Below are 11,324 nucleotides of genomic sequence, written 5' to 3' on the forward strand. Positions count from 1 at the left end.
TGGTGTGTTCATGTAACATAGCTTAATAATATATCTGATCAGGAAATTTTGTTTCAGGATATAGGCATAGATAAAGCGCAGCTGTTTAATGTTGACATTACACATGAATCACTTACAAGAAAGAGGAAGATCGATCATACAATTCCTAGCAGCCACGCCCAATATCCACCACCTAACAAGAAGTTGCATCAAGGAGAAACAAGTCAAGTGACAGTGGGCATGTTTCTATCGGATGGGTCGGCCGATCTTCCTAAACTGAAACTTTGTCAAGAGAAAACTAAAAGTGCTTTTGATGGTGACAGATCTGGCAATCAGGAAAAATTTGCTGGCCTCTCACTATAAAAGGAGAACCATGTGACTGGTCTCAATCTATATATCAAGAGAACTACCCACAAAACAGTCTTGCTGCTCAATCCTCAGCACACAGCACGGAACCATTGGGTGCTCATGTACATCGTCTATATTCCAATAACGTCTTTCTCCTCTTAAACTCTATGTTTTCTATTATCTTATTTTATTTTGGCTGTGTAGGATATCAATCAGAACAAAGGAGGGGTAGCAGGCTGTCAATCAATCAAAAATGTATCAGAAGGTTTGTAGACATTCAAGTTATTTTATAAACATAATTTTCAATAAGTAGCACATATCATTAGGAAGATCAAAGCATCATAACAGTGAATAACTGGAACCAAAGGTTGGTTATAGTAATAAACTAATAGATGAAAATGTACGATCTTATTTGTGTCTCTATAATTGCAAAGTGTTTTTTTTCTTGTAACCTATTCTAAACACAAGTTATATATACTGCTGATACCCTATGTGGCGCATTTTAGATCCCGAACTCCATATTTCCGGCAGAGAAGTTACTCATGTTGTTCATGCAACACTTGGCCTTGACGATTTGTATCCTCTTGACATAACTTATGTGAATATATCAGTAAGCTAGAATTAACTTGTGAATGCTCATAGCTAATACCGATTTTAATTAATCAAAATCTTGCTTTCATCAGGAGTTTCAACTGATAACCAACATGCATCTCAGTTATGTATGGCAATCACCTCGACAGAAGCACCAACTAAGGGCAACGAAGTTCAAGAGGCCATGTGTTTGAAAGAAGACAAAAATACTGGTGACCAATGTCACAATGCCTTAGAAAATGGAGACAATGAGATTGTCATGGCGGCTTTGTTGAATGATCACAATAGTAATTTGAATGTTTTGGAGAATGAAAGCTTGCCCTTCATTAAGTGCTCTCCTGGATGGAAAGATGTGGAGTCCAATGAAATATTTCGTTCAATGCCACAGAAGCCACATTTTTTACCATTACAAAAAAAACTAGAGTTACTTCGTGAAGGAAAAGCTCTAGGTTTGATGGTAAGCTTTGGTAGTTTGGTGGAGAAAATAAGCAAAACCCACTATGATGAACCTAAGAGCATTCTTGAAGACAATGAGCATTCTTGAAGACAATGAACCTAAGAGCATTCTTGAAGACAATCTGATGCTCCTTTCTTATTTTAAATCCTTTGGATTCAATGTGCAACCAATACAAGATCGGCTAGAAGAGTTGTTAAGAGTCAAAGAGGAGGAAGTGCAGATTGATAGGAAGTTGAAGCATGTTGAAGGAAAAATCGTCAAGGGGGAAATTGAAGGACTGAGGTTAGATATTGATAAATTTGACATGGTACTTGTCTAATATAATGAAGAAATTAAGAAGCTTCAAGAATATGTCAGCAAGATGAGCATGGAGCGCCAAATCGTTGTGGAAATAAAGCAGACTGCAGGTTCTATCCTTGCCTCATTGTGAGACAGTCGTAATACGATTGAGGAAGAAAGACAGAGCACCAAACAGAAGTTTAATCGTATAGCTGCAGTGCCTTGGTGAATATGGTTTGATCTTCCAAGAAACTCTGTAGCATATTTTTTGTGTCTTAAACTATCTAAGTTCTATCCACTTGCTAATTGAACATCTTCTTGTTAGTGCTATCTCTTAACGACGATTGTATTACTGTTTGTCCCTTGAATGTGGTATATTTGTTTGACCAGAATATATGAGTTGGCTCTTTAGGCAATTAAGGCAATCATTTTGTTTGATATTCTAGTGTAGTTCTCTGTCACTGAAGTATTTTATTGGAAGTCATTTTAAGAGAAGCTTTTGCAGACTTCAACTGGATAACATCCATTTGATTCTGTAACACGAGACTGAAACTAAACACATCATATACTACTTATTACAGGTTGTTTTCTTTTATTTACTGTTATTTTATCTCTATAGTATAGGCTGTGTTTGTCATTTGAAAAGTTTATGTAAGATATTTTGTATGTATAAATTGTTGTGTAAAACTGGCTAGAAGAGGGTTTTCTACCAGTTGTTACTTTTAGTCTTTAAGGCCGCATATGGCGGGTTTGAACTGAGCCATAGAAGGAAAGTATAGAACTGGCCAAGATTTAATCACTTTACACAGAGAGAGGGAGAGAGCAAATGGACATATTGTTTAGTCTGCAAAACTATTAGGCTGTCAGTTCAATATGTAGTGTCTTGATACTATAACAGCAGGGTATTTGATAGCATTCGTTTTCTTTAATTACCTACCCTTTTAATACTTCTTCATTGTTAAGATCTAGGAGATTTCCCTTAGAGTAACATATGCCTGGTTTTATAACTTATTAGACGATGATATAGTTGGCGGAAACAGCTTGAGGAGCTATAAGAAAGTACAGCACGCTGGGTAGAGGAGTTGATAAGAGTCAAAGATATGATAGCCAGCTACAAGTTACAATTTGATTGGAAGCTGAAGCAAGTTGAAGGGGAGATGGCACGCGAAAAGAATAATGAACACTCATTGAATCATACTTATTTTGCTTGTATAGCAGCGGTTCCTTGTGGAATATGACTTGATCTTCCCTGAAGCTCTGTAGACTAACTCAGTGTCTTACACTATCAATGCTCTAGAAGGATCTAACATGTTAGCCTTATAGAAATCATTATTACGTGATTACCAAGCAAAACATTTTTTTTTACAGTCTGTTAAAAAAAAATCACGACATCATTTATATGTAGATTTTGCACCAACCCACTCGTCAATCCATTCCAATTTCATAAGAACCTAAATCTCGCTATTGGATGTCCATAAACAACACAACATGAAATTCAATTATTTCATTCTCTTTTTTTTTTTGCTAACCGGGTGTTCGGGCTAGCTAACGCGCACCTCAACTAATCCCGGGGCATAGTTGAAAATTCAATAGGGTAGTGTCTCGCCAGTGGTCTTGAGGGGAATCGAACTAGTGACCATTGGAAAGCAAGCCCTTGCATTAATCATTTAATTGTATTCCACGCTCGAATATCCTTTATCAGGCATCACTTTAAAAGTTGAAACAAGTCACAAGCCTCGACTAAAAATACCACGCTCCCGCATTTGCCCAAAAAATCTGTTCACGTAAATCAAAGATTGTACATCAAGTCCAAACATCACCTTGCAATATATAATATTAATCCAACCCATTTCTACACTCACACATGGCAGCATGGTCGCGCATGGAACGACTATATTTGTGCATTGTTTTCGTATTTATTATGTTAATAGGATTTTAGCATTCAGAGCCTCTTAAACTTAAGTTTTAAGCATTCATAGGCTCAAAAACTTATTTGTTTTTTTAAGTCGTTTAAGCATTCAGTCGTAGTTTAAGCATTCAGTACCAAAATTCCTCCTGAATGTTGAATTCTAATACTTGAAACAAGGAAATCCTTTCTTGCCCTTTATTAAGAACCCAGTCTTAAGAACCCATCTACTTTCTTACCTTGACCTTTATGGCTTCAAAATGAGTTCTTTAAAATTTGAAGTTGGCGTCACAGGGTTTTTCATTTTTAGGGTTTTTAGAGTGAATGATATCCACTTTGTTAAAAATAGAATTACATATATATTTTTTGAAAGTAAACAAAATATTTTTGAAAATAAACTGTTCAAATATATTTGTGAAAACATATTTTAAAATAAATTTATTTATCATTTATTTTCTTCGATAATCCATCTCCCCTCCTCAAATCTAATATATATTTTCTTTTACATATTTTGTGTTTATAAGAAATCAAGTTAGTGCTTAAAATAAATAACATGAGTAAAATTAGTTGAATGATTTATATTCAGCCTTCAAAACTAGGTTATTCTAACATAAAACAAACATGTTTTTCAGAATTCACATTAATATCCATTTAAAGGCTCATTGAATCAATTCACTAATTGATTACTTAAAAAAAAAAAGCTTAAACCAGGGTCATTTTGGACATTAACAATCAAAACACCAGAATAGCACGTCGCAGACTCTGAGAACTCTTTCATAAAAATGGCTTTTACTTAAAACTAGTAACATTTCCAGCTGCTTCCTCTTTTCTCCATCACATTCCTCTGAAAACACACTGCATCCCTTCTCATAATCTCATTTCACACCAACCCCACTTACCCACTTTACCACCTTCTTGTCACTTTCATTCAAACCAACCCAAGAGGCAGTGAAGTGATCAAGAAGAAAAGATAATGGAAGAAGCAGGGTTTAAGGAAATGCAACAAGTAGAACTTAGAGGAGAAAATGAAGGGTATAAAGATACATGGTATACTGGAAAGATAATAAAGTTTCCAAACAGAAAAGCTAAGACATGGATATTTGTTGAGTATGACAAGTTGTTGGCAAGTGATGAACATGGAACAAGAAAACGACATCGGAAATTTGTTAAGCCTTGTTCTATAAGACCATTACCAGTAAAAATGCCAAATGAGGTCGTTTATGAGTGTTATCAACAAGTTGACGCTTTTTATAATAATGGGTGGAAGAAAGGTTTAATCCTTAAAGTTCATGATAAGTTGCCTAGGAGGTATACTGTTTATTTTCCTCTTTCGAAAGAACAAGTTGCTTTTGGAGCTGAGATGCTGAGAGTTCCTGTTGATTGGGTTGATGGAGAATGGGTTAAACCCCAATCCCAGGTAGATTTTATTTTGTTTTGTTTTCAGTTTATGTGATAAGGGCTTTTGGTCTAGCTTGTTTTTACTAGTTAGTGTAAGAGTTTAGGATGATTCCCAACCTGACTTTATTAATAAAAAGTCATTTAATGTACAAAGTGGCATTAGCATCATTAGAAATGAGCTGGATATGCCCAAAAAGGGTTTACAAAGAACAGAAAATGTCGCGAATTGGTCGGCCACTCTATGGGCTTCCCTGGAAATATGCTTATAAGTATGTTATCAGAAGATGATATGAGGATCTTGTTTGATTTACCCATACAATTAATTTCATGAAGGGAGGATTTCTCCATTGAGTATTCTAGTTGTTTGTAAAAATCATGTTTGCATTTCAGAGGAATGTCAACCTCTATACCCTCACAAACAGCAAGCTTTTTTAGAAAGAATGTTGAGTGGTTGTTAGAACGCCCATAGTAAGCCATCGCTATCTGTCCAGCTCGATTTCTAATAGCACCACCATAGCCTTCCTTATGAGTAAGGAAGCACCAATATATAACACCAACCAATTATCAAGCGGGGGTTCCCATGTAGTTGTCCCTTGTCAGGGCATGGTGAGTCGATTCAGGTGTCCAGCTTTTTCAGCGGCATCTTATTTAAATGATTACCCCTGAAGTGAAGGGTAGTGGTCTCTGTCCTTGTCTTGCCATAGACATCTCTGATTGTAATTGTGTCATGTACTCATGTCTGGCTTGACGTACATCCCTTTTTTTGTATTTATGTTATGTTTATGTTTTTGTTTCTTCACCATGTGCAAAAAATGTCACCTTCCATCATTTCACTATCAAATAGCCCCCTCTTCTTTTGTATTTATGGGTCCAGTTTAAGTGTTGACATGGGTGTTCTTCTAGCTTTGGCAATGTCATTCTCTGCTTGAACTTTTTCTTATAACATGTCGTGTTTATATTATTATTTTTATGGTAGGGTTACATAATATGTTATTTTGCTTTCCTTGTCTTGGACATCAACTCTCATAGCTTGAATTCTTCTCCAAAGAAGATATGTTTGCTTTGATCATCTAGTGACAGTAATAATTTCACCCTACTTTCTGTGGGTGTAAAATACTGGGCATGCTTTTCAACGAACTGTCAGATATTACCTGTTATTTCTGTTTATAACAATATGCTGTAGATTCCAATTTGTACAAGTATAACGTGTCTTGATAAATTTTTATGTTCAAATTGCTAACCGTCAACAAGTACTTCAAGCAGATGAAAGAGAGTAACAAGAAGAATGCTGAGGATGCAAAGACTTGCCCTCAGATCCATCAAACAGATGTTCTCTTTCAAATGAAGATGCGTCGCAAAGGTGGCAGCAGCGTCAGTTACTTTGGGAATCAAAATAAGCAAATGGTGATAACTCCGAGTTCTGCCACACCAAGCCCTCAAATGATCTTGCCTGTACTGCAACCACTACAACCTCCTCAGTCAGAAGCAGAAAAGAAGAAAAAGAACAAGAATGGGGAGAATATGGAAGACAATCAAACAAGTGAACAACGGTTCTTTGAAGAAGGAAATAGTGCTCTGTCATCATCAGCATTAAAAAGAGTATGCAGATCTTCCTTCTCCAAATCTCAATTTGTCATAGCAGAAATTTTTTCTTTTTCAACTTAGAAAAATATGTATGCTACGACCCTCATCACTTTGACATTTTGGTATGGACAATCCTTGCATATAATGTTTACACATGTTGATTAAAGCTTTACTAATACTATTAAAAATTTAGTCCTTAAGCTCATGTGTGTCAGAAGAAATTCTGTAGGAACTAAGAAGAGTGTGTGCACAGAATAGTCTGTAGGAATTGGTCTGGAACCAGGATCTTCCCCATGGGGATAAGACATTATTTATCATAGTGAGTTAGTGTATGATACGTCCTCCTTAAAGGCCGAATCGTGAACTATGAATGCTCGATAATTGTGTTGTTATACATGAATCAAGAAATTCTGATTGTATTAAGGTCCATGTTTAAGTAGAAGGTCGATATATTTGTTCAAAATTTATAATCTCCATGCCAATGAATACCTAATTTCTCGTGGTTAGTAACAAAATTGCACTTCAATTCTTTGTAGAAGGCAACTGAGCCAAGGTTTATCAATGGAATGCAAGTAGAAGTCAGCCTTCCTGATAAACATTGCTGTGGTGCATGGTTCCCAGCAACAATAATCAAGAAAACCAAGAGTGACTCGGTCTTCATTCAATATAATAGCTTGAGATTAAGTGTTGCAGCAGGGCTTTTGAGAGATATTGTGCACCCTAAACATATTCGACCTTCCCCTCCTGAAAATTTCAGAGGAATTCCTTTCTATGTGGCAGATAAAGTAGACGTTTTTTTTTATTTTGGCTGGTGGAGCGGAGTAATTACTGAGGTTCTTCCTTGTAACAAGTACACGGTCCAGTTCCAGCATCAGAGCAATAGGAGAACATTCAACCAAAATGAGCTAAGGTGCCATATTGAATGGATCAGTGAGGAATCTGTTCAGCAGTTAAGGGTATGAAATTTCTGTCACTTTTAGTCTTATATACTTGTATAAAAGATATGGCAGAGCCACAATAATCTCTCAAACGCCTCTAATTTTGTATCTCCTAGAATAACCCTGTTAGTTATATTATTCACAGTACAACTCTTTGTTTAAAACTTGAAGACGACTTCTTTGAAAGATAAAGTAGGAATTCCAACCTGTATTTGCGTTTGAATTTTAATATTTCCCTCCAAAAAAGAATATGATATGCTTTTAAGGAAATAAATTAAGTCTATTGATTCTTGCATTTCAGCTAACTTTTTTTTTGGTGCCTTTCTTGTATGTTTTTTCCTCGGTTCTCTACTCTTCTCAAGTGTAGAATATGATAGTAATATCGGTTTCCCAGATTGAATTTGATTGTTCTTTGCAAAACAGCGTTAGTATTAATAAGATATCTCTTTGTTAGTGGCTTAAGTTTTTAGTGTTGCTCTGATCTTTTATACTTTTTGTTTTGCGGCATTGATTATCAAGTATCACTGCGTAGTGGTGTTATTCTGATCGGAGTGTTTAAATGTGAAAAAAGGCCAGTGGAGCTTCCTGTCCATCTCTACTGTATTTGCGGCACATGAACTAACCCTTTATGATGTACTTGATCTGATTGGATGAGATAAAATTACTTCAATGAACATATGGGTTATCATTTTAGAATGATGTGCCAGATTGGATGATTACGATATAACTTCTGGTGATCTGGTCAAGTTGGATTATTTTGGTTGATTAGTGTGCTCTTGATGTGGTACAGTGGTAGGTCGTGATATGTTCAGATTTGTTTATGTCTGCATTTTAGTTTTTTGGAGCATACATATACATAATAATATTCATGTCGTCAGGAGACTTGCAAATTCCATATAAACAGATGGATAATCTGACCAGGATTTATTTTTTCAGGACATAGGCATGCAATGTAATCAAGGTGATGTCAGACAAGCTGATCAGGCACATATGTGCAGAACTTCATTAAGTACAGATATTGCTGCGCGAAATTGGAAGATCTTACATACAACTCCAACAAGTAATGCCGATTTGGCATCACCTTGCAAGAAGTTTAATAAAGGAGAAGTGACAGTGCGAACCATGCCTCAGGCGGGGATACATTTCAGTTCTGACACCCCAAACCCAGCAAGAGAAGATCTTCGACGAAAGGAGGACACAAGTCATAATTTGACTGATATCATCACAAGTCCTTCAAACAGATGTAGTGGCCACCATACACTCAATTTTTGTCAAGAGAAACTGAGAAGTCATTTTGATTGTGACAGATCTGGTGCTCAAACAACGGTTGCTGACTCTAGGTTTTCATCTCTTTCCAAAATCAGAGGAGAACCATGTGATTTGTCTAGGAGTCAATTACAGCACTTGCAAAACAATCTTACTTTTCACTCCTCAGCGCATAGCATAAATAGCGTGGCTGGCAATGTAAGTCTCACTCCAACAATTTCTCGTCTTTAGCTGAATGATTTTGTCATAACATGTATGTTTTCCTTGAGTAGGAAATTAATCATCCAAAAGAAGAAACAGTAGGTCATTCAAAACAAAATGTTTCAGAAGGTTCAGCAGGAGGTATGTAGTAGTTTAAATGTTTCATGGATATGATTCCTATTAGTAGCATAGTAGCAATTAACAAACAACATTAGGAAGACCTCTTACATTTAGACTGTGTCTGGTTCTTTGCCAGATGAACCCCTGGAATGTATTGCTTAGCAGGCCTGATTTGTGTTGGTTTAACAAAACATAGCAAATTAAAGTGCCCCCACTTTATATGCCTTAAATCATATAATGGTTTTCTGAAGTAACTCTGATGCCGTGTTGTTTGATCAACATCAGTAATGTCTCTGTTGGAAGTGTTGAGGTTGGGATCTACAGAGTGCGGTAGATCAAAAGAAACTGCGTTAGTTTTGGAAGAAACATTGAGCAACGTTGAAGATGTGCCACCTCTTTCTATGTGGATTGAAGGTTCGCATTCTCCTGCAATGATTGGCAAAAGTAAGCTAAAATCAGTTAATGATTGCATTTAGATATTATAATGTCCATTCTACTTGATCAATACTTCATTTCCGCATGAATTTCACCAGATAACCGACTTACATCTTCCAGCATGGCAGTCACATTGAGAGAAGAATCAGTGGCGGGCAATCAATTTGAAGAGCCCTTGTATGTGGATAAATGTTCCATGAGTCTGGAAGTGGCTAAACTAACTGGTGACCATTGTGACATGGATGTAGAAGATGGAGGGAATGAGATTGTTATGGAGTTAAATCACAACAGTGACGAGCAAACTTTGAACAATGAAAACATGCCCTTCACTAAGAGCTATCCTGTATGGAAGGATGTGGAGTCCATGGAAGTATTTCGCTCAATACGTCAAAAGCCTCATTTTCGACCCTTAAGTTCACGTTCTGAGTATTTCCGTGAAGGAGATGCAGTGGGGTTGATGCTAAACTTTGCTAATGTTGTGGAGAAAATAAGGGGGGCCCAACTTAATGACCCTAAATCCGCTTTAGAAAGTAAATTAGAGGCTCTTAAGTATTTTGAGGACTTCGGGTTCAATGTTCAACCAATACGAGCTCGTCTAGAGGAGTTGCTAAGAGTCCAAGATAGCCAGTTACAACTTGCTGGAATTTCGAAGCAACTAGAATGGCAGATCACTGAGAATCACTGAATTCACAAGTTGATGAAGTGAATGAGACACTTAGGGAGCTTCAAGAATCCCTGAACCGGATTAGCAAGGAGTGGAAAATGGTTGAAATGGAAAAACAGAAGAAAGGCTCTAGCATTGCCTTACTGCAACAAAGACTTAATGATATCAAGAAAGACATTAAGAGGACCAAACTTAATTTTGCTTGTGTAGCAGCTGCTCCTTGGTGAATATGTCGTCATCTTCCTAGAAGCAAAGTATGCAAATTTTGTATCTTACACTGTTTTAGTTCTATCTAGTTTAACAACTTGTTTACTATGCGTCTATGTGGTTACGCAAGGCATCTGTCACCACTTGTTGGAATGCCATTTTACTCGAGCTCTTTGGTATGAAACTCATTGCCATATCAGGTTAACTTATTTCCAAAATTTGCAGGTAACTGATTATGACATAATCCCCCTTCAAGCATTGGTATATTGGTATATATGGATTGCGCATTGCCCAATCTATCCAAAGTGCTCTCTGTCATCAAGTGATTCTTTGACGGACCAGAACATTTGGTCACCAATTCCCAGCATCAATTCCACTGAAATTCTTTCCCTTAAAATTTCTATAGAAGCTCGTTTTATTTGCTGATTTATTTTTGCAGGAGAAGCTGGACTGTAAAGGACTTGTCATATGCTCATCAAATGGTGCATGAAATTCAACTTCACCCATCTAATATTACAACTCTTTTGGAGCAGAAACGTTAAAAAGTATATCACATGATCACGAAGGCTCATTTTTATCTCTTGCAGTAAACAATCTTCAGCCGTTCCGTTTGCTTCTATTTGTATTATTAAGTTTTATATCGGTATCTTTTGCTACTTAATTCTAGCATAATAAATGATGATTACGACAAAGAAAAAGTAATCAGAAACTAGACTAAACATCTATGCTCTCGCCTTTTTAGGAGCTCTACTAGTCTACGATCCCTGACATTTTGTCTTACGTATCCACAAAACTAAGATCAGTAGCAAGTGGGTAACACTAGCTAAAAAAATATATATATATATACGATCCTTTCACAATCTCCAACCTTAACACAGATTTTCAGAGCAAACTCGTGTTGTCAGATAGGATTTCAAGGCAGATAGCACACACACAGATTAAGTGCTGAGC

The 11,324-nt window shown here is 36.6% G+C and overlaps 2 protein-coding genes across 6 annotated transcripts; both read left to right on the forward strand.

The window, feature by feature from the left end:
• Window positions 1–299: 299 nt before the first annotated feature.
• Window positions 300–2,092, forward strand: LOC147480824 (DUF724 domain-containing protein 7-like). Its single transcript, XM_086577581.1, has 3 exons — window positions 300–449; window positions 532–592; window positions 1,011–2,092. The coding sequence occupies exon 3, from the start codon at window positions 1,049–1,051 to the stop codon at window positions 1,460–1,462; it is 414 nt and encodes a 137-aa protein (XP_086433707.1). The 5' UTR covers window positions 300–449; window positions 532–592; window positions 1,011–1,048; the 3' UTR covers window positions 1,463–2,092.
• Window positions 2,093–4,340: 2,248 nt separating this feature from the next.
• Window positions 4,341–11,307, forward strand: LOC147480825 (DUF724 domain-containing protein 7-like). Of its 5 annotated transcripts, none has more exons than XR_015204660.1 (8): window positions 4,341–4,977; window positions 6,222–6,557; window positions 7,079–7,498; window positions 8,417–8,944; window positions 9,019–9,088; window positions 9,353–9,511; window positions 9,601–10,420; window positions 10,599–11,307. XR_015204660.1 is itself a non-coding variant. In XM_086577577.1 (7 exons), exons 1-7 carry the CDS (start codon window positions 4,534–4,536, stop codon window positions 10,185–10,187), a joined length of 2,544 nt encoding a protein of 847 aa, XP_086433703.1. In that variant the 5' UTR covers window positions 4,341–4,533; the 3' UTR covers window positions 10,188–10,614. The 5 variants fall into 5 exon arrangements, 1 of the variants encoding a protein (XP_086433703.1); XR_015204661.1 differs by having other exon boundaries at window positions 10,813–11,307; XR_015204663.1 differs by having other exon boundaries at window positions 9,353–9,481.
• The last annotated feature ends 17 nt before the right edge of the window (window positions 11,308–11,324 follow it).

Source organism: Coptis chinensis, chromosome 8 (assembly GCF_015680905.1).
Source record: "Coptis chinensis isolate HL-2020 chromosome 8, ASM1568090v1, whole genome shotgun sequence".
Classification (NCBI taxonomy): domain Eukaryota; kingdom Viridiplantae; phylum Streptophyta; class Magnoliopsida; order Ranunculales; family Ranunculaceae; genus Coptis; species Coptis chinensis.